The following is a 22,761-nucleotide window of genomic DNA, read 5'->3' as shown; positions in this document are numbered from 1 at the left end:
ATTTCAGTTTACGCATGGGCTGTACGTGCGTAGAATCCCGCGGGGTACCCAGCGGGGTGCTCTGAGGCCAGGCTTCCGCCTCTGGCCCTGAACTCCTCCCACCGCCAACAAGCCCCGCCCACCAAGAGGCTCACACTTCGAGTTTGGGTCTCCGCAGCGCCCGTAGTTTTGAACTTTCACCGCTCCTGCGGCCGGCGCCGGGGGATAGCACGCATGCGTCTTGTCTTCGAATGGGTGGCACCCTTATCCTCGCGGCGGCGGCAGGAGCCGTGGCCGTGCTGCTGGCAGTGCGGCTATGGGTAGTGCTGCGTCCCCGCGCCGCTGTGCCCCGGCGGTCTCTCAGCGTCTTGGTGGTGGCTGGGTCCGGTGAGTATCCGGGCGGTGACTGGCGGGCTCAGGTCGGGTACTACAAACCCCAGAGCCCACCGCGGCGCTTTTCGCAGGGCCCCTAGCACTTTGTGCAGCGTTGCATGCTGAGATTTGTAGTTTCTCTGCGGGACTGGAGCGGGTCAGCCCAGGCTGGGCAAAATGCTGGTCTGTTGTTGATGTGGCCCAGGCCGCGTCTTTAATGACAAATGAGTTACTTATACTTGTCTGTAATTAAGCGTCTCTGTAGCGTATATTTTTCTAACAAATTATTAGTGAACAGAGAGGACACAGAAGCGCGTGATGCTAACATGCAATTTGTCTGAATAAAAACTTCTGTTTTGCATTATTAATCTAGGCATTTGGGATTTAATTTAGGAATTACGAATACTACATGATAAGCGAGACAAAGCGAATTGTCACATTTATAAATATACATATACAAAATCCACGAGGATAGAAACAGTTACCTACTAACGGGAGAACAATACACACTTCAGGATATTGTGCCGGGGGGTGAACAACAACCTGTGCAATCAGGTAATACAATCCAAACGGAGTCGGCCAGCTCTGTAGGCGTACCTCTTTAAATGGACAGCTCTGACAGAGCGATACATATACATGCTGTGTACATTCAGAAATGCCAGGAGATTGCATCCGGATAGCATAATATTTATAAGTATTAGCAAATGGTCTAAACTTATGTTCACGTGTAATTCATTACTTTATTCACTTAATGTATTTTGAGCCATAGGGGAGGTCAAGCACTAAGCTAAGCCCTGGAAATAACAAAACTGACGAATAGAACTTGCCGTGGAGTGCTGACTATGCCCCAAGCAGTGTGAAAGCTGTGAGGACACAGCAGTGAATGAAATGGAGAATAGAAAACGAAAAGCAGAATGGGTACTTGCCACAATAAGTGCTATAACCTGGGAGGTTAAGACTGCTATGGAAGTTCACGCTGGGCGCCACTTTTTCTGAACTTGAGACATGAAGCTTCCTGGAAGTCGTGATGTCTAAACTGAGACTTGAAAGATGACTAAGAAGTAGCCAGACAAGGGGGAGCTGGGGCTTTGAGGGCTGGGAGGGTGTGAAAAGAAGGCCATAGCACTTGGGATGACCAGAGGTGCGAGGGCACTATTGTACTGAGTTGGATATAGGGAGGCAAGCCCCATGCAGATCGCGGAAGGGTATTTTAAACCCTGCTCTACAGAGCTGTTGGCACTACTCCACTGCTTCCTACCATGCAGAGGTTAGGACCACGTGCCTCTAAATGAACATAACACCAGAGTTGAATCACATCTCTGCCACTTACTAATTTGGTGATCTTGTGCAAATTAGTTAACCTCACTGAGCCTTCTGTTTACGGTTTGAAAAAGGTGGGTTAGGAAGAGGCGAGGAGAAAGAAAGTTGCATTTTCGTCAGAATTGTCAGGTAAAGCCTCCCTGAGGAGATGACAGATACCCAACAGCAAGGAGGCCAGAGTGGCTGGAGTAGACTGAGTAAGGGGAGAAGAAGCAGATGAGGTCCAAGAGGTAACAATAAGGGTCAGATTACAAAAAGGCTTTTATTCCATATGAGAAGGGGAGCCCTTGGAGGGTTTTGAGCAGAGGTAAATAATTTGATCAACTCTTTTTAAGAAGATCAGTCTAGAGGCTGTGTTGAGAGTAGACTCAAGTGGACACTTGAATGGACAAGTGCAGAGGGGGGAACAGACCAGGAAGCTTTGCTAATAATCCACGTGAGAGTGATGTGGTTTGGAGCAGGGTGCTAGCAAAAGAGGTGGTGAGAAATGATTGGATTCTGGATATACTTTAAGATAGAACTGAGAAGATTTCATTCCCAAAGGATAAGTCTTAATAAAAAAGTAAAATGCAAGACGAAGCTCTTATTATTTATTTATTCAGTAACAAAGTTAATTTTTCAAAGAATGTATTCAGTGAGGGTTTCCTTTTAAGGAAAAAAGAAAAGACTGTTAAAGCAGGTAAAATGAAGTTTTAATTGCAGTGGAAGATGTATATATTCGGATTTATCCATAATTGTTCCAGCTCTGAAAGCAAGTACCTACTTTGCAAACCACCACACTTTTTCAAAGTTAAAAACAAAAATGGTAAAATGAGTATAAGATGTGTAAATTACTTGCCCTACATAAGAAGATGGCTGATAAGTTATAAAGTTAAAGCATGATTCTAATTCCTGTTATACTTACTCTCTGATGACTTTATTTCTATATCTAATTCCTTCTGGGATCTAGAGAGTAATCTTTCCCTTTCTACTGTAAGAAAATATATGCGTTTGGAGAAAACACATAATTTGTTTGATTATCCTATATGTTCACTGTATCGCGTTTGAAAGCTTTCTTGCAACAGTAAGGGAGAGGTGAGTGGGGGGAGCTTTGTAGTGTGACCACAGACAAGGAAGAGGTAACAAATGAGATGAACACAGAGAATGTTAAAGACATCAACCTGGCTGAGGCCAGGGGCTTGTGCAGTTAAATTACATAGGTATGATAGGGCCCATTCTTAAGGAGTTTGATTGCTTTGCTTAATTGGTATATAGTTAATGTAATAGGTAAATGTTCTTTTGGGTTTTTACCCCGAAGGAAACCTCAGTGACCACAGTTGGTTTTTAAATTCATGGTTTTAAAATTAAAGAATGAAAATTTTGGAGATTGTACGATTTCAGAAATTGAACACACAGTTGTTGGGTGAAGCTGGTAAATATTTGAGACCTCTGTTAGGTCTAAGACCTCTCTTAGGAGCTGTTGAACAAAAGTCTTCCTTAGGAAGATCTGAGCCCTGGGAGTCAGTGCTTATGACTCCCTGATGTTACTTCACAACACAGAAACCTTCAGCAACTGTCTTCCCATTTTCCAGCCTACTTTCCTGACCTTACTTCACTCTCCTCTTTCTTCCCAGTGTTCCCACCATGCCTTGATCACCCATCCCAGATCTTACCTTCGCCTGTTCTAATAATCCCACCCCCACCCAGTGGCCTCCCTACTCATATCTGTCCATTAGCTGCGCGTTTCAAGTCATTTCAGCCTTTACCAGGGATCTCCCCTATGCTTAGGACATTGTTTTTTCATAACCTTTTGCTTGTTCCCTCCCCCAAACCCCATTTTAATTTTTCTTGCTGTCTTGCGTCACTCTTTGTATGTCTGTGTGTCTTGTCCCTTCCCCACCAGACTTCTTGATAACAGGATCTGTGTCTTATACTTCTTTGGACCTTCCTCAGGTAGTACAGTAGCACAACCTACTGCTGGTGCTGATTTTATTTTTATACATTTATTATCCTCTTCCCCCATATAAAGGTAGTATTTATACAAGGGCATAGATGATCATTTCCAAATATTCCTTCTGTGTTTTGAGAAATACACAAAACATAGTATTAGTATAATGTAGTCAGATGGATATGTCCATTACCGGTTTCTTAATCTCAAGCCTTCCAATATTTTTTTCCAGGTGGGCATACCACTGAGATGCTGAGGCTGCTTGAGAGCTTGTCCAATGCTTACTCTCCTAGACATTATATCATTGCTGACACTGATGAAATGAGTGCCCATAAAATAAATTCTTTTGAAGTAAATCGAACTGATAGAAACCCCAGTGCTATGGTAAGTGGTAATTTCTATGTCTAAGAAAAGTTACAAGTTATGTATTGAATTTAATTTTCTCTAGAAACAATCTCATGACCCTTCAGTGCCCTGCTCACACAATGCAGTCAACTGTTTATTGCTGATGAAATATAGTTCTTTTACTACCCAAATATAAAAACTTCTTTAAAATAAATCTTCAAATAAAAATGGTTGCTTGATTTCTTATATTCTCTTCTATTATTTAAATAGAGAAAATTGTTTCTCAGTAATTCCAACTGTGAAAATTGTTTTATTTATTCTTACATAAAGCATCCAGTTCATGTGCTTATTGGTTCTTCGTTAAAGTTCTTTATCAACGTATTATGTGTATTGATAATTTGATTTATCTATTACTACTTCTTATTCTTCCAATCATATCTGTATTTGCCTTTAAAATTACTTCCCTGCTCCTGGTTGCTCACTTCATTTTAGCATTATAGCAGAATTTGGGGTAAATTGAAAAAAGTGGAACTACTTAATCAGGAAGGAAACTAGAGCTGTTTCTTGTTAGATCGTCTCCATCCATCCCTCTCTCTGGTACCTGCCCGGCCACAGGGCTCCAACAGGTAGTTCAGGAGTGGACAGGCGACCCAGCTTAGGCCACTCAAAGTGTTCCTCCAGGCTTTTTGGACTTGGGGGTCCAGAAAATGAAAGTAGTCTTTCTTCAGGGGTTCAACTCTGTAAAAGAGAAAACTTGGAAGCTGCCAGCAGTCATGTTTTCACCTGCTGGCTAAAGACAGACTGCAGCTAGAGAAAAGAATGAAGTTCATCCACAGGAAGAACAAGATGGGAAACCAGATGGTGACTCCTGCCTTCATTGACTCCAGAGCTGCTTCCATATGGGCCCTGTCTTGGTGGTTCTTATGTTTCTTGGAAATCAGGATCCACTAATATAACTCATCCTCCACTGACCTTTTTATAGTTAGTTAAAGCCTGCTTTAGTTACGTTTTGTTCGCTTGTAAACATGATCGCTCAATAACGCACTACTAAATTGTGTTCTTGGAAAATCCACATCAAACAATCTTGGAATGCGCCGATGACTATTCAGCCATAGTGAAATAAGTGGTATGTTTTTTCTTTGTGGGAGATGAGCCAAAATGCTTCATTTCTGTTTCAGGAGTCAATACTGTTATTAGTTTCCTAGGGCTACTGTAACAAAGTACTACACACAGGGTAGCTTGAAACAAGAGAAATTTATTCTTTAATGGTTCCAAAGGCTAGAAGTCCAAAATTAAGGTGTCAGCAGGGCCGTGTTCTCTCTGGAGGCTCTGGGGTGAATCCTTCCTCACCTCTCCCTAGCTTCTGATGGTGGCCAGCAGTCCTTGGCATTTTCTGGCTTGTGTCAGCATTACTCTTGTCTCTCCCTCCATTGTCACAGGACCATTCCTGTGTCTGTCTTCACAGGCCCTTCTTATAAGGACACCAGTCATTGGATTTAGGGCCCACCCTATTCCAGTACGACCTCATCTTAACTTGATTACATCCACAAGACCCTATTTCCAAATAAGGTCACTTTCATGGGTTCCAGGTGGACATGACTTGTTGGAGGACACTCTTCATCCCTATACAAATATATACACTGGACTATTTCAGGAAAAGCCTCCTGTTTGACATAAAGCAAAACAAACTTTTTCCTTTTAGCAAATGTGAAAGGAGAAAATAGTAGAGACTATTGAGTATGCCAATAATTGATCCTTTCAGTAATGGGTGAAACAGATAATAGTAGCTTCATTTTACAAATGAGATAAATGAGGCTCAGAGACAAAAAAAAACTCAGCCAAGGCCCTGGCAGATATGTGGGACTTACCTAAATTTGTCTTCTCCAAAGCCTGCGCTTTTGCTGCACAGCCCACTCTGCCTCTTTTGTGTATTCTTTTACAATTCAAAACGCTCATTGTGAACAGAATGCCTTGAGAATTCTTATCCAAGGCATCAAAGACTTAAAGTGTCATTTAATCTCTTATCTTAGAGTATATATTAGAATTGGAGAGTTTATAGAAAATGATGGTAATTTTCTCACAAGAATATTGTAAAAAAGTCTTATAATTTAGCAGTGGCATACACTACTAGAAAAAAATATAAAGATCAAAGGATTACAAATTTCTTATTGTTTTTCAACATACAGAGTGGGTATCTTTGTTTTTACCTAATTATTAGTGTGCGCGTTCTTTTCCTCTTTCTGAAATTGTACCCAATTTGGAGGCTCCAGTTTTAATTATTTCCCTCCAGGTCCATCACTGTATGTACCATTTATTTGCTGAATTGTGTCAGGATTTAGTGAAACATTTAGAAGATTGTTATGTACTGTGGATCATGATGTTTTAGAACCCAGTAAGTTGGGTTTGATGCACTTTAATAAGAAAGACAAAGATTTCAATTTTATAAGTGCCATTATTTTTTTCTCGTTATCGAAGTAACACCACAGTATAGGACTAAGCATCTCTGTTCGACCTCCTTCCTTTGTCGGTTACTTTCCTGCTGGGGCAGTGCAACACCCCTGTTAGAGAAAAAACACTATCTCGTTCCTGAAATGGTCTGCTCATGCGTGAATCTAAAGCTGGGGAGAGTTTCTGCAGAGATGCAGAAGAGAGCCATTGAAGGCAGTAGAAGGAACATGACTGTTGTCCTTTGTGTCGACCACCCCTATGAGCCAGACTAGGCGGACAGGAGGCAGGGCAGAGAGACACCTTCTGACCAAGCCTTATAAAGGGAGGAATACACTTCTCGTCTCTCTCTACACTTCAGCTAAGGGGACTTGTACCTGCAGCGTCCCTGACAGCTATCTTTTTTTTTTATTTTTATTTTTTGCTTTATAGCAAATTTAATCAGTTATACATATACATATGTTCCCATATCCCCTCCCTTTTGCGTCTCCCTCCCACCCTCCCTATCCCACCCCTCCAGGCGGTCACAGAGCACCGAGCTGATCTCCCTGTGCTATGCGGCTGCTTCCCACTAGCTATCTACCTTACGTTTGGTAGTGTATATATGTCCATGCCGCTCTTTCACTTTGTCACAGCTTACCCTTCCCCCTCCCCATATCCTCAAGTCCATTCTCTAGTAGGTCTGTGTCTTTATTCCTGTCTTACCCCTATGTTCTTTTTTTTTTTTTTTTTTTTTTTTTTTATTTTTATTTTTTGCTTTATCACAAATTTAATCAGTTATATGTATACATATGTTCCCATATCCCCTCCCTTTTGCGTCTCCCTCCCACCCTCCCTATCCCACCCCTCCAGGCGGTCACAAAGCACCGAGCTGATCTCCCTGTGCTATGCGGCTGCTTCCCACTAGCTATCTACCTTACGTTTGGTAGTGTATATATGTCCATGCCGCTCTTTCACTTTGTCACAGCTTACCCTTCCCCCTCCCCATATCCTCAAGTCCATTCTCTAGTAGGTCTGTGTCTTTATTCCTGTCTTACCCCTATGTTCTTCATGACCTTTTTTTTTCTTAAATTCCATATATATGTGTCAGCATACAGTATTTGTCTTTCTCTTTCTGACTTACTTCACTCTGTATGACAGACTCTAGGTCCATCCACCTCATTACAAATAGTTCAATTTCATTTCTTTTTATGGCTGAGTAATATTCCATTGTATGTATGTGCCACATCTTCTTTACCCATTCATCCGATGATGGACACTTAGGTTGTTTCCATCTCCGGGCTATTGTAAATAGGGCTGCTATGAACATTTTGGTACATGTCTCTTTTTGAATTATGGTTTTCTCAGGGTATATGCCCAGTAGTGGGATTGCAGGGTCATATGGTAGTTCTATTTGTAGTTTTTTAAGGAACCTCCATACCGTTCTCCATAGTGGCTGTACCAATTCACATTCCCACCAGCAGTGCAAGAGTGTTCCCTTTTTTCCACACCCTCTCCAGCATTTATTGTTTCTAGATTTTTTGATGATGGCCATTCTGACTGGTGTGAGATGATATCTCATTGTAGTTTTGATTTGCATTTCTCTAATTAGTAAAGATGTTGAGCATCCTTTCATGTGTTTGTTGGCAGTCTGTATATCTTCTGTGGAGAAATGTCTATTTAGGTCTTCTGCCCATTTTTGGATTGGGTTGTTTGTTTTTTTGTTATTGAGCTGCATGAGCTGCTTATAAATTTTGGAGATTAATCCTTTGTCAGTTGCTTCATTTGCAAATATTTTCTCCCATTCTGAGGGTTGTCTTTTGGTCTTGTTTATGGTTTCCTTTGCTGTGCAAAAGCTTTTAAGTTTCATTAGGTCCCATGTGTTTATTTTTGTCTTTATTTCCATTTCTCTAGGAGGTGGGTCAAAAAGGATCTTGCTGTGATTTATGTCATAGAGTGTTCTGCCTATGTTGTCCTCTAAGAGTTTGATAGTGTCTGGCCTTACATTTAGGTCTTTAATCCATTTTGAGCTTATTTTTGTGTATGGTGTTAGGGAGTGATCGAATCTCATACTTTTACATGTCCCTGTCCAGTTTTCCCAACACCACTTATTGAAGAGACTGTCCTTTCTCCACTGTACATTCCTGCCTCCTTTATCAAAGATAAGGTGACCATATGTCCGTGGGTTTATCTCTGGGCTTTCTATCCTGTTCCATTGATCTATCTTTCTGTTTCTGTGCCAGTACCATACTGTCTTGATTACTGCAGCTTTGTAGTATAGTCTGAAGTCAGGGAGCCTGATTCCTCCAGCTCCATTTTTCGTTCTCAAGATTGCTTTGGCTATTCGTGGTCTTTTGTGTTTCCATACAAATTGTGAAATTTTTTGTTCTAGTTCTGTGAAAAATGCCAGTGGTATTTTGATAGGGATTGCATTGAATCTGTAGATTGCTTTGGGTAGTAGAGTCATTTTCACAATGTTGATTCTTCCAATCCAAGAACATGGTACATCTCTCCATCTATTTGTATCATCTTTAATTTCTTTCATCAGTGTCTTATAATTTTCTGCATACAGGTCTTTTGTCTCCTTAGGTAGGTTTATTCCTAGATATTTTATTCTTTTTGTTGCAATGGTAAATGGGAGTGTTTCCTTGATTTCACTTTCAGATTTTTCATCATTAGTATATAGGAATGCCAGAGATTTCTGTGCATTAATTTTGTATCCTGCAACTTTACCAAATTCATTGATTAGCTCTAGTAGTTTTCTGGTAGCATCTTTAGGATTCTCTATGTATAGTATCATGTCATCTGCAAACAGTGACAGCTTTACTTCTTCTTTTCCAATTTGGATTCCTTTTATTTGCTTTTCTTCTCTGATTGCTGTGGCTAAAACTTCCAAAACTATGTTGAATAAGAGTGGTGAGAGTGGGCAACCTTGTCTTGTTCCTGATCTTAGTGGAAATGGTTTCAGTTTTTCACCATTGAGGACGATGCTGGCTGTGGGTTTGTCATATATGGCCTTTATTATGTTGAGGAAAGTTCCCTCTATGCCTACTTTCTGCAGGGTTTTTATCATGAATGGGTGTTGAATTTTGTCGAAAGCTTTCTCTGCATCTATTGAGATGATCATATGGTTTTTCTCCTTCAATTTGTTAATATGGTGTATCACGTTGATTGATTTGCGTATATTGAAGAATCCTTGCATTCCTGGGATAAACCCCACTTGATCATGGTGTATGATCCTTTTAATGTGCTGTTGGATTCTGTTTGCTAGTATTTTGTTGAGGATTTTTGCATCTATGTTCATCAGTGATATTGGCCTGTAGTTTTCTTTCTTTGTGACATCCTTGTCTGGTTTTGGTATCAAGGTGATGGTGGCCTCGTAGAATGAGTTTGGGAGTGTTCCTCCCTCTGCTATATTTTGGAAGAGTTTGAGAAGGATAGGCGTTAGCTCTTCTCTAAATGCTTGATAGAATTCGCCTGTGAAGCCATCTGGTCCTGGGCTTTTGTTTGTTGGAAGATTTTTTATCACAGTTTCAATTTCAGTGCTTGTGATTGGTCTGTTCATATGTTCTATTTCTTCCTGATTCAGTCTTGGCAGGTTGTGCATTTCTAAGAATTTGTCCATTTCTTCCAGGTTGTCCATTTTATTGGCATAGAGTTGCTTATAGTAATCTCTCACGATCTTTTGTATTTCTGCAGTGTCAGTTGTTACTTCTCCTTTTTCATTTCTAATTCTATTGATTTGAGTCTTCTCCCTTTTTTTCTTGATGAGTCTGGCTAATGGTTTATCAATTTTGTTTATCTTCTCAAAGAACCAGCTTTTAGTTTTATTGATCTTTGCTATTGTTTCCTTCATTTCTTTTTCATTTATTTCTGATCTGATTTTTATGATTTCTTTCCTTCTGCTAACTTTGGGATGTTTTTGTTCTTCTTTCTCTAATTGCTTTAGGTGCAAGGTTAGGTTGTTTAGTCGAGATATTTCCTGTTTCTTAAGGTGGGATTGTATTGCTATAAACTTCCCTCTTAGAACTGCTTTTGCTGCATCCCATAGGTTTTGGGTCGTCGTGTCTCCATTGTCATTTGTTTCTAGGTATTTTTTTATTTCCTCTTTGATTTCTTCAGTGATCACTTCGTTATTAAGTAATGTATTGTTTAGCCTCCATGTGTTTGTATTTTTTATAGCTCTTTTCCTGTAATTGATATCTAGTCTCATAGCATTGTGGTCGGAAAAGATACTTGATACAATTTCAATTTTCTTAAATTTACCAAGGCTTGATTTGTGACCCAAGATATGATCTATCCTGGAGAATGTTCCATGAGCACTTGAGAAAAATGTGTATTCTGTTGTTTTTGGATGGAATGTCCTATAAATATCAATTAAGTCCATCTTGTTTAATGTATCATTTAAAGCTTGTGTTTCCTTATTTATTTTCATTTTGGATGATCTGTCCATTGGTGAAAGTGGGGTGTTAAAGTCCCCTACTATGATTGTGTTACTGTCGATTTCTCCTTTTATGGCTGTTAGTGTTTGCCTTATGTATTGAGGTGCTCCTATGTTGGGTGCATAAATATTTACAATTGTTATATCTTCTTCTTGGATCGATCCCTTGATCATTATGTAGTGTCCTTCTTTGTCTCTTCTAGTAGTCTTTATTTTAAAGTCTATTTTGTCTGATATGAGAATTGCTACTCCAGCTTTCTTTTGGTTTCCATTTGCATGGAATATCTTTTTCCATCCCCTTACTTTCAGTCTGTATGTGTCTCTAGGTCTGAAGTGGGTCTCTTGTAGACAGCATATATATGGGTCTTGTTTTTGTATCCATTCAGCCAATCTGTGTCTTTTGGTGGGAGCGTTTAGTCCATTTACATTTAAGGTAATTATCGATATGTATGTTCCTATTCCCATTTTCTTAATTGTTTTGGGTTCGTTATTGTAGGTCTTTTCCTTCTGTTGTGTTTCTTGCCTAGAGAAGTTCCTTTAGCATTTGTTGTAAAGCTGGTTTGGTGGTGCTGAACTCTCTCAGCTTTTGCTTGTCTGTAAACGTTTTAATTTCTCCATCAAATCTGAATGAGATCCTTGCTGGGTAGAGTAATCTTGGTTGCAGGTTTCTCTCCTTCATCACTTTAATTATGTCCTGCCACTCCCTTCTGGCTTGTAGAGTTTCTGCTGAGAGATCAGCTGTTATCCTGATGGGGATTCCCTTGTGTGTTATTTGTTGTTTTTGCCTTGCTGCTTTTAATATGATTTCTTTGTGTTTAATTTTTGACAGTTTGATTAATATGTGTCTTGGCGTATTTCTCCTTGGATTTATTCTGTATGGGACTCTCTGTGCTTCTTGGACTTGATTAACTATTTCCTTTCCCATATTAGGGAAGTTTTCAACTATAATCTCTTCAAATATTTTCTCAGTCCCTTTCTTTTTCTCTTCTTCTTCTGGAACCCCTATAATTCGAATGTTGGTGCGTTTAATGTTGTCCCAGAGGTCTCTGATATTGTCCTCTGTTCTTTTCATTCTTTTCTCTTTATTTTGCTCTGCATTAGTTATTTCCACTATTTTATCTTCCACCTCACTTATCCGTTCTTCTGCCTCAGTTATTCTGCTATTGATCCCATCTAGAGTATTTTTCATTTCATTTATTGTGTTTTTAATCGATGCTTGATTCATCTTTAGTTCTACTAGGTCCTTGTTAACTGTTTCTTGCATTTTGTCTATTCTATTTCCAAGATTTTGGATCATCTTTACTATCATTATTCTGAATTCTTTTTCAGATAGACTGCCTATTACCTCTTCATTTGTTAGGTCTGGTGGGTTTTTATCTTGCTCCTTCTCCTGCTGTGTGTTTTTCTGTCTTCTCATTTTGCTTATGTTACTGTGTTTGGGGTCTCCTTTTTGCCGGCTGCAGGTTCGTAGTTCCCGTTGTTTTTGGTGTCTGTCCCCAGTGGCTAAGGTTGGTTTAGTGGGTTGTGTAGGCTTCCTGGTGGAGGGGACTAGTGCCTGTGTTCTGGTGGATGAGGCTGGATCTTGTCTTTCTGGTGGGCAGGTCCACGTCTGGTGGTGTGTTTTGGGGTGTCTGCGGACTTTTTATGATTTTAGGCCACCTCTCTGCTAATGGGTGGCGTTGTGTTCCTGTCTTGCTAGTTGTTTGGCATAGGGTGTCCAGCACTGTAGCTTGCTGGTCGTTGAGTGAAGCTGGGTGCTGGTGTTGAGATGGAGATCTCTGGAAGATTTTCGCCGTTTGATATTATGTGGAGCTGGGAGGTCTCTTGTGGACCAGTGTCCTGAAGTTGGCTCTCCCACCTCAGAGGCACAGTACTGACTCCTGGCTCCTCAATTTGGGATGATTTGTTGTCTATTCATGTATTCCACAGATGCAGGGTACATCAAGTTGATTGTGGAGCTTTAATCCGCTGCTTCTGAGGCTGCTGGGAGAGGTTTCCCTTTCTCTTCTTTGTTCTCACAGCTCCCGGGTCTCAGCTTTGGATTTGGCCCCGCCTCTGCGTGTAGGTCGCCGGAGGGCGTCTGTTCTTCGCTCAGACAGGAAAGGGTTAAAGGAGCAGCCTCTTCCGGGACTCTGGTTCACTCAGGCCGGGCGGGAGGGAGGGGCACGGAGTGCGGGGCGAGCCTGCAGCGGCAGAGGTCGGCGTGACGTTGCACCAGCCCGAGGCGCGCCGTGCGTTCTCCCAGGGAAGCCGCCCCTGGATCCCGGGACCCCGGCAGTGGCGGGCTGCTCAGGCTCCCGGAAGGGCGGTGTGGACAGTGACCTGCGCTCGCACACGGGCTTCTTGGCGGCGGCAGCAGCAGCCCCAGCGTCCCACGCCCGTCACTGGGCTCCGCGCTTTCAGTCGCGACTCGCGCCCGTCTGTGGAGCCCCTTTAAGCAGCGCTCTTAATCCCCTCTCCTCACGCAGCAGGAAACCAAGAGGGAAGAACAAGTCTCTTGCCTCTTCGGCAGCTCCAGAGTTTTCCCGGACTCCCTCCCGGCTAGCTGTGGCACATTAGCCCCCTTCAGGCTGAGTTCTCGCCGCCAGCCCCAGTCCTCTCCCTGCGCTCTGACCGAAGCCCGAGCCTCAGCTTCCAGCGCCGCCCGCCCCGGCGGGCGAGCAGACAAGCCTCTCGGGCTGGTGAGTGCCGCTCGGCACCGATCCTCTGTGCGGGAATCTCTCCGCTTTGCCCTACCCAGGTATGTGGGGAGTTTCTTGCCTTTTGGGAGGTCTGGGGTCTTCTGCCAGCGTTCAGTAGGTGTTCTGTAGGAGTTGTTCCACGTGTAGCTGTATTTCTGGTGTATCCGTGAGGAGGGAGGTGATCTCCGCGTCTTACTCTTCCGCCATCTTACCCGGAAGTCCTACCCCTATGTTCTTCATGACATTTTTTTTTCTTAAATTCCATATATATGTGTCAGCATACAGTATTTGTCTTTCTCTTTCTGACTTACTTCACTCTGTATGACATACTCTAGGTCCATCCACCTCATTACAAATAGCTCAATTTCATTTCTTTTTGTGGCTGAGTAATATTCCATTGTATATATGTGCCACATCTTCTTTACCCATTCATCCAATGATGGACACTTAGGTTGTTTCCATCTCCGGACTATTGTAAATAGGGCTGCTATGAACATTTTGGTACATGTCTCTTTTTGAATTATGGTTTTCTCAGGGTATATGCCCAGTAGTGGGATTGCTGGGTCATATGGTAGTTCTATTTTTAGTTTTTTTAAGGAACCTCCATACCGTTCTCCATAGTGGCTGTACCAATTCACATTCCCACCAGCAGTGCAAGAGGGTTCCCTTTTTTCCACACCCTCTCCAGCATTTATTGTTTCTAGATTTTTTGATGATGGCCATTCTGACTGGTGTGAGATGATATCTCATTGTAGTTTTGATTTGCATTTCTCTAATGAGTAAAGATGTTGAGCATCCTTTCATGTGTTTGTTGGCAGTCTGTATATCTTCTGTGGAGAAATGTCTATTTAGGTCTTCTGCCCATTTTTGGATTGGGTTGTTTGTTTTTTTGTTATTGAGCTGCATGAGCTGCTTATAAATTTTGGAGATTAATCCTTTGTCAGTTGCTTCATTTGCAAATATTTTCTCCCATTCTGAGGGTTGTCTTTTGGTCTTGTTTATGGTTTCCTTTGCTGTGCAAAAGCTTTTAAGTTTCATTAGGTCCCATGTGTTTATTTTTGTCTTTATTTCCATTTCTCTAGGAGGTGGGTCAAAAAGGATCTTGCTGTGATTTATGTCATACAGTGTTCTGCCTATGTTTTCCTCTAAGAGTTTGATAGTGTCTGGCCTTACATTTAGGTCTTTAATCCATTTTGAGCTTATTTTTGTGTATGGTGTTAGGGAGTGATCTAATCTCATACTTTTACATGTCCCTATCCAGTTTTCCCAGCACCACTTATTGAAGAGACTGTCCTTTCTCCACTGTACATTCCTGCCTCCTTTGTCAAAGATAAGGTGACCATATGTCCGTGGGTTTATCTCTGGGCTTTCTATCCTGTTCCATTGATCTATCTTTCTGTTTTTGTGCCAGTACCATACTGTCTTGATTACTGTAGCTTTGTAGTATAGTCTGAAGTCAGGGAGCCTGATTCCTCCAGCTCCATTTTTCGTTCTCAAGATTGCTTTGGCTATTCGGGGTCTTTTGTGTTTCCATACAAATTGTGAAATTTTTTGTTCTAGTTCTGTGAAAAATGCCAGTGGTAGTTTGATAGGGATTGCATTGAATCTGTAGATTGCTTTGGGTAGTAGAGTCATTTTCACAATGTTGATTCTTCCAATCCAAGAACATGGTACATCTCTCCATCTATTTGTATCATCTTTAATTTCTTTCATCAGTGTCTTATAATTTTCTGCATACAGGTCTTTTGTCTCCTTAGGTAGGTTTATTCCTAGATATTTTATTCTTTTTGTTGCAGTGGTAAATGGGAGTGTTTCCTTGATTTCACTTTCAGATTTTTCATCATTAGTATATAGGAATGCCAGAGATTTCTGTGCATTAATTTTGTATCCTGCAACTTTACCAAATTCATTGATTAGCTCTAGTAGTTTTCTGGTAGCATCTTTAGGATTCTCTATGTATAGTATCATGTCATCTGCAAACAGTGACAGCTTTACTTCTTCTTTTCCGATTTGGATTCCTTTTATTTCCTTTTCTTCTCTGATTGCTGTGGCTAAAACTTCCAAAACTATGTTGAATAAGAGTGGTGAGAGTGGGCAACCTTGTCTTGTTCCTGATCTTAGTGGAAATGGTTTCAGTTTTTCACCATTGAGGACGATGCTGGCTGTGGGTTTGTCATATATGGCCTTTATTATGTTGAGGAAAGTTCCCACTATGCCTACTTTCTGCAGAGTTTTTATCATAAATGGGTGTTGAATTTTGTCGAAAGCTTTCTCTGCATCTATTGAGATGATCATATGGTTTTTCTCCTTCAATTTGTTAATATGGTGTATCACGTTGATTGATTTGCGTATATTGAAGAATCCTTGCATTCCTGGAATAAACCCCACTTGATCATGGTGTATGATCCTTTTAATGTGCTGTTGGATTCTGTTTGCTAGTATTTTGTTGAGGATTTTTGCATCTATGTTCATCAGTGATATTGGCCTGTAGTTTTCTTTCTTTGTGACATCCTTGTCTGGTTTTGGTATCAAGGTGATGGTGGCCTCGTAGAATGAGTTTGGGAGTGTTCCTCCCTCTGCTATCTTTTGGAAGAGTTTGAGAAGGATAGGTGTTAGCTCTTCTCTAAATGCTTGATAGAATTCGCCTGTGAAGCCATCTGGTCCTGGGCTTTTGTTTGTTGGAAGATTTTTTATCACAGTTTCAATTTCAGTGCTTGTGATTGGTCTGTTCATATGTTCTATTTCTTCCTGATTCAGTCTCGGCAGGTTGTGCATTTCTAAGAATTTGTCCATTTCTTCCAGGTTGTCCATTTTATTGGCATAGAGTTGCTTATAGTAATCTCTCATGATCTTTTGTATTTCTTCAGTGTCAGTTGTTACTTCTCCTTTTTCATTTCTAATTCTATTGATTTGAGTCTTCTCCCTTTTTTTCTTGATGAGTCTGGCTAATGGTTTATCAATTTTGTTTATCTTCTCAAAGAACCAGCTTTTAGTTTTATTGATCTTTGCTATCGTTTCCTTCATTTCTTTTTCATTTATTTCTGATCTGATTTTTATGATTTCTTTCCTTCTGCTAACTTTGGGATGTTTTTGTTCTTCTTTCTCTAATTGCTTTAGGTGCAAGGTTAGGTTGTTTATTCGAGATGTTTCCTGTTTCTTAAGGTGGGATTGTATTGCTATAAACTTCCCCCTTAGAACTGCTTTTGCTGCATCCCATAGGTTTTGGGTCGTCGTGTCTCCATTGTCATTTGTTTCTAGGTATTTTTTAATTTCCTCTTTGATTTCTTCAGTGATCACTTCGTTATTAAGTAGTGTATTGTTTAGCCTCCATGTGTTTGTATTTTTTATAGCTCTTTTCCTGTAATTGATATCTAGTCTCATAGCATTGTGGTCGGAAAAGATACTTGATACAATTTCAATTTTCTTAAATTTACCAAGGCTTGATTTGTGACCCAAGATATGATCCTGGAGAATGTTCCATGAGCACTTGAGAAAAATGTGTATTCTGTTGTTTTTGGATGGAATGTCCTATAAATATCAATTAAGTCCATCTTGTTTAATGTATCATTTAAAGCTTGTGTTTCCTTATTTATTTTCATTTTGGATGATCTGTCCATTGGTGAAAGTGGGGTGTTAAAGTCCCCTACTATGATTGTGTTACTGTCGATTTCTCCTTTTATGGCTGTTAGTATTTGCCTTATGTATTGAGGTGCTCCTATGTTGGGTGCATAAATATTTACAATTGTTATATCTTCTTCTTGGATCTATCCCTTGATCATTATGTAGTGTCCTTCTTTGTCTCTTCTAGTAGTCTTTATTTTAAAGTCTATTTTGTCTGATATGAGAATTGCTACTCCAGCTTTCTTTTGGTTTCCATTTGCATGGAATATCTTTTTCCATCCCCTTACTTTCAGTCTGTATGCGTCTCTAGGTCTGAAGTGGGTCTCTTGTAGACAGCATATATATGGGTCTTGTTTTTGTATCCATTCAGCCAATCTGTGTCTTTTGGTGGGAGCATTTAGTCCATTTACATTTAAGGTAATTATCAATATGTATGTTCCTATTCCCATTTTCTTAATTGTTTTGGGTTCGTTATTGTAGGTCTTTTCCTTCTGTTGTGTTTCTTGCCTAGAGAAGTTCCTTTAGCATTTGTTGTAAAGCTGGTTTGGTGGTGCTGAACTCTCTCAGCTTTTGCTTGTCTGTAAAGGTTTTAATTTCTCCATCAAATCTGAATGAGATCCTTGCTGGGTAGAGTAATCTTGGTTGCAGGTTTTTCTCCTTCATCACTTTAATTATGTCCTGCCACTCCCTTCTGGCTTGTAGAGTTTCTGCTGAGAGATCAGCTGTTATCCTGATGGGGATTCCCTTGTGTGTTATTTGTTGTTTTTGCCTTGCTGCTTTTAATATGATTTCTTTGTGTTTAATTTTTGACAGTTTGATTAATATGTGTCTTGGCGTATTTCTCCTTGGATTTATTCTGTATGGGACTCTCTGTGCTTTCTGGACTTGATTAACTATTTCCTTTCCCATATTAGGGAAGTTTTCAACTATAATCTCTTCAAATATTTTCTCAGTCCCTTTCTTTTTCTCTTCTTCTTCTGGAACCCCTATAATTAGAATGTTGGTGCGTTTAATGATGTCCCAGAGGTCTCTGAGACTGTCCTCTGTTCTTTTCATTCTTTTTTCTTTATTTTGCTCTGCATCAGTTATTTCCACTATTTTATCTTCCACCTCACTTATCCGTTCTTCTGCCTCAGTTATTCTGCTATTGATCCCATCTAGAGTATTTTTCATTTCATTTATTGTGTTTTTAATCGATGCTTGATTCATCTTTAGTTCTTCTAGGTCCTTGTTAACTGTTTCTTGCATTTTGTCTATTCTATTTCCAAGATTTTGGATCTTGGAAATAGAATCTTGGATCATCTTTACCATCATTATTCTGAATTCTTTTTCAGGTAGACTGCCTATTACCTCTTCATTTGTTAGGTCTGGTGGGTTTTTATCTTGCTCCTTCTCCTGCTGTGTGTTTTTCTGTCTTCTCATTTTGCTTATGTTACTGTGTTTGGGGTCTCCTTTTTGCAGGCTGCAGGTTCGTAGTTCCCGTTGTTTTTGGTGTCTGTCCCCAGTGGCTAAGGTTGGTTTAGTGGGTTGTGTAGGCTTCCTGGTCGAGGGGACTAGTGCCTGTGTTCTGGTGGATGAGGCTGGATCTTGTCTTTCTGGTGGGCAGGTCCACGTCTGGTGGTGTGTTTTGGGGTGTCTGCGGACTTTTTATGATTTTAGGCCACCTCTCTGCTAATGGGTGGCGTTGTGTTCCTGTCTTGCTAGTTGTTTGGCATAGGGTGTCCAGCACTGTAGCTTGCTGGTCGTTGAGTGAAGCTGGGTGCTGGTGTTGAGATGGAGATCTCTGGAAGATTTTCGCCGTTTGATATTATGTGGAGCTGGGAGGTCTCTCGTGGACCAGTGTCCTGAAGTTGGCTCTCCCACCTCAGAGGCACAGCACTGACTCCTGGCTCCTCAATTTGGGATGATTTGTTGTCTATTCATGTATTCCACAGATGCAGGGTACATCAAGTTGATTATGGAGCTTTAATCCGCTGCTTCTGAGGCTGCTGGGAGAGGTTTCCCTTTCTCTTCTTTGTTCTCACAGCTCCTGGGTCTCAGCTTTGGATTTGGCCCCGCCTCTGCGTGTAGGTTGCTGGAGGGCGTCTGTTCTTCGCTCAGACAGGAAAGGGTTAAAGGAGCAGCCTCTTCGGGGACTCTGGCTCACTCAGACCGGGCGGGAGGGAGGGGCACGGAGTGCGGGGCGAGCCTGCAGCGGCAGAGGTCGGCGTGACGTTGCACCAGCCCGAGGCACGCCGTGCGTTCTCCCAGGGAAGCCGCCCCTGGATCCCGGGACCCCGGCAGTGGCGGGCTGCACAGGCTCCCGGAAGGGCGGTGTGGACAGTGACCTGCGCTCGCACACAGGCTTTTTGGCGGCGGCAGCAGCAGCCCCAGCGTCCCACGCCCGTCACTGGGCTCCGCGCTTTCAGTCGCGACTCGCGCCCGTCTGTGGAGCCCCTTTAAGCAGCGCTCTTAATCCCCTCTCCTCGCGCACCAGGAAACCAAGAGGGAAGAAAAAGTCTCTTGCCTCTTCGGCAGCTCCAGAGTTTTCCCGGACTCCCTCCCGGCTAGCTGTGGCACATTAGCCCCCTTCAGGCTGAGTTCTCGCCGCCAGCCCCAGTCCTCTCCCTGCGCTCTGACCGAAGCCCGAGCCTCAGCTTCCAGCGCCGCGCACCCGGGCGGGCGAGCAGACAAGCCTCTCGGGCTGGTGAGTGCCGCTCGGCACCGATCCTCTGTGCGGGAATCTCTCCGCTTTGCCCTACCCAGGTATGTGGGGAGTTTCTTGCCTTTTGGGAGGTCTGGGGTCTTCTGCCAGCGTTCAGTAGGTGTTCTGTAGGAGTTGTTCCACGTGTAGCTGTATTTCTGGTGTACCCGTGGGGAGGAAGGTGATCTCCGCGTCTTACTCTTCCGCCATCTTACCCGGAAGTCCGACAGCTATCTTTTGTACCTCTGTGGAGCTCACCAGATTGGGGAGAGGAAGGGTCTGACTGAAGAAATCAATAGCGATCAATACATTTGCTGCAGAGCCCATGTCAGCCAAGAATACTGAATGCTCTAGACCTGCAGTGTCTAGTAGAGGAGCCACCAGTACTGGCCCAGCACCATTTATTGAATAGTCCTTTGCCCACCGATCCGCGGTGCTTCCACTGTTAGATCAAGTTTCCATGTATGTATAGGTCTGTATCTGAGTGGAAGCCCCCTCTTTGTGAACTTTTCAAAGCTAATTTAAAAACTTATGTGGAGGGCTTCCCTGGTGGCTCAGTGGTTGAGAGTCTGCCTGCCGAGGCAGGGGACGCGGGTTCGTCCCCCGGTCCGGGAGGATCCCACGTGCCGCGGAGCAACTGGGCCCGTGAGCCGTGGCCGCTGAGCCTGCACGTCCGGAGCCTGTGCTCCGCAACGGGAGAGGCCACAACAGTTAGAGGCCCACGTACAACAGAAAAAAAAAATGTTCACAAAGAACTCTGTTGGGATTTTGGTTTGAATTGAATTGAATCTGTCCATCAGTTTCAGGAGAACTTACATCTCTTTGATGATGTCTTCCTATCTGGAAACATCACCTTTCTCTCCGTTACAGAATTTAGATCTCCTTTAATGCTTTTCAGTAACATTTCTAATTTTCTTCATAAGAGTCTGGCATATCTTTCGTTGTGTTTATTTCTAGGTACCTTGTATTCTTTTATTATTGTTGTAAGTTGTATAACTTTTAATAATATTTTCTGTGTTGCAATATATAGAAATACAATTGATTTTTATAAAGTGATCTTATAAGAACCACCTGGCTACACTCTAATCCTAATTTGTACACTTTTGTGTTATTAACGAAGATAATCTTATCATCTACAAGTAGTAATAATTATGATTCTTTCTTTGTAATCCTTACATCTTTTAGTTCTTTTTTCTCATTTTGTTATTAGAACTTCTGGAATGGTAATGAATAGGAGCCGTGTAGTGGTCATCTTTGCATTCTTTTTGCTTTAAAAAATGTGTTGTGTTTTATTTTAAATAATATTTAGTTGTTGATTTTTATCAAATGTCTCTTCTGCATCTGAGATGATCTTCTAGTTTTTCCAACTTTTTCTGTTTATATGGACAATTACATGGTTATGAACTAGTCTTGAATTCCTGGAATAAACCCAGTTTGTTCATGGTGCACTGTATTTTAATGCATTGCTGGTTTTGATTTGCAAACATATCATTTAGGAATTTTTGGTTTATGTTCATAACGGAGATTGCTGTGTATTTTTCCTTTCTCATGCTGTTCTTTAGTTTTGGTATCAAGGTTACACTAGTCTCATTATGTGAGTTGTAGGGTATACACAACTTTTTGCTCTTTGGGGGAATTTGTATAAGTACGGAATTAATTTTTTTAAGTTTCTTTTTCTTACAATATTATTAACTGCAGTCACCATGCTGTATTGCAGTATTGCATCCCTATGACTTCTTTATTTTATAACTGCAAGCTCGCAGCTTTTGACCCCTTCACCTATTTCCCTCACCCCCAATGCCCCACCTCTGGTAACCACCAAATCTGTTCTCTATATCTGTGAGCTTGGGTTTTTTGTTTTCTGGTTTTTTAGATTCCACATATAAGTAAGATCATATTGTATTTGTCTTTCTCTGTCTGACTTATTTCACTTAGCATAATGCCCTCAAGGTCCATCAAGGTAGTCACAAAGGGCAAGATTTCCTTCTTTTTTAAGGCTGAATAATATTCTATTGTGTGCATGTGTGTGTATGTATGTATCAATCACGTTACATTCAGTATTTATCCATTCATCCATTGGTAGACACTTAGGTTGTTTTCATGTTTTGCCTATTGTAAATAATGCTTCAATGAACTTGGGGTAGTGTATATCTTTTTTTTTTTTGCGATACGCGGGCCTCTCACCGTTGTGGCCTCTCCCGCCGCGGAGCACAGGCTCCGGACGCGCAGGCTCAGCGGCCATGGCTCACGGGCCCAGCCGCTCCGCGGCATGTGGGATCTTCCTGGACCGGGGCACGAACCCGTGTCCCCTGCATCGGCAGGCGGACTCCCAACCACTGCACCACCAGGGAAGCCCAGTGTATATCTTTTTGAGTTAGTGTTTTCATTTTCTTTGGATAAGCATCCAGAAGTGGAATTGCTGGATTATATAGTTCTACTTTTAATTTTTTGAGGAACCTCCATACTGTTTTCCATAGTGACCACACCAACAGTGTACAGGGGTTCCCTTTTCTCCACATCCTTGCCAACACTTGTTATCTCTTGTTCATTGTGTGTGTGTGTACCACATCTTCTTTATCCATTCATCTGTTGATGGACACTTAGGTTGCCTCCATATCTTGGCAATTGTAAATAATGCTGCTATGAACATTGGGGTGCATGTATCTTTTTGACTTAGTGTTTTTGCTTTTTTCAGATATACACCCAGGAGTGGAATTGCTGGGTCATATAGTAGTTCTATTTTTAGATTTTTGGGAAACCTCCTACTGTTTTCCACAGTAGCTGCACCAATGTACTTTTCCACCAACAGTGTAGGAGGGTTCTTTTTTCTCCACATCCTCACCAACAAATGTTATTTGTGTCCTTTTTGATGATAGCCATTCTGACAGGTGTGAGGGGATATCTCATTGTGGTTTTGATTTGCATTTCCCTCACGATTAATGATGTTGAGCATTTTTTGATGTGCCTG

At 41.6% G+C, this 22,761-nt stretch overlaps 1 protein-coding gene across 1 annotated transcript in view; it reads left to right on the top strand.

Annotated features, from left to right (window-relative positions):
- Positions 1 to 230: 230 nt before the first annotated feature.
- Positions 231 to 22,761, top strand: part of ALG14 (ALG14 UDP-N-acetylglucosaminyltransferase subunit) — a gene marked incomplete at its 5' end in the record, with an annotated part of 113,998 nt that continues 91,467 nt past the window's right edge. Inside the window, 2 exons of the mRNA XM_079697816.1 lie at positions 231 to 366; positions 3,831 to 3,982. Of these exons, the coding sequence (XP_079553942.1) occupies positions 231 to 366; positions 3,831 to 3,982 (288 nt within the window). The remainder of the gene's footprint in view (positions 367 to 3,830; positions 3,983 to 22,761) is intronic.

The sequence above is a fragment of the Hyperoodon ampullatus genome (genome assembly GCF_949752795.1).
Source record: "Hyperoodon ampullatus genome assembly, chromosome: 2".
NCBI lineage: Eukaryota > Metazoa > Chordata > Mammalia > Artiodactyla > Ziphiidae > Hyperoodon > Hyperoodon ampullatus.
The sequence above is the reverse complement of the archived record's forward strand: the minus strand, read 5'-3'. Positions and strand labels throughout refer to the sequence as shown.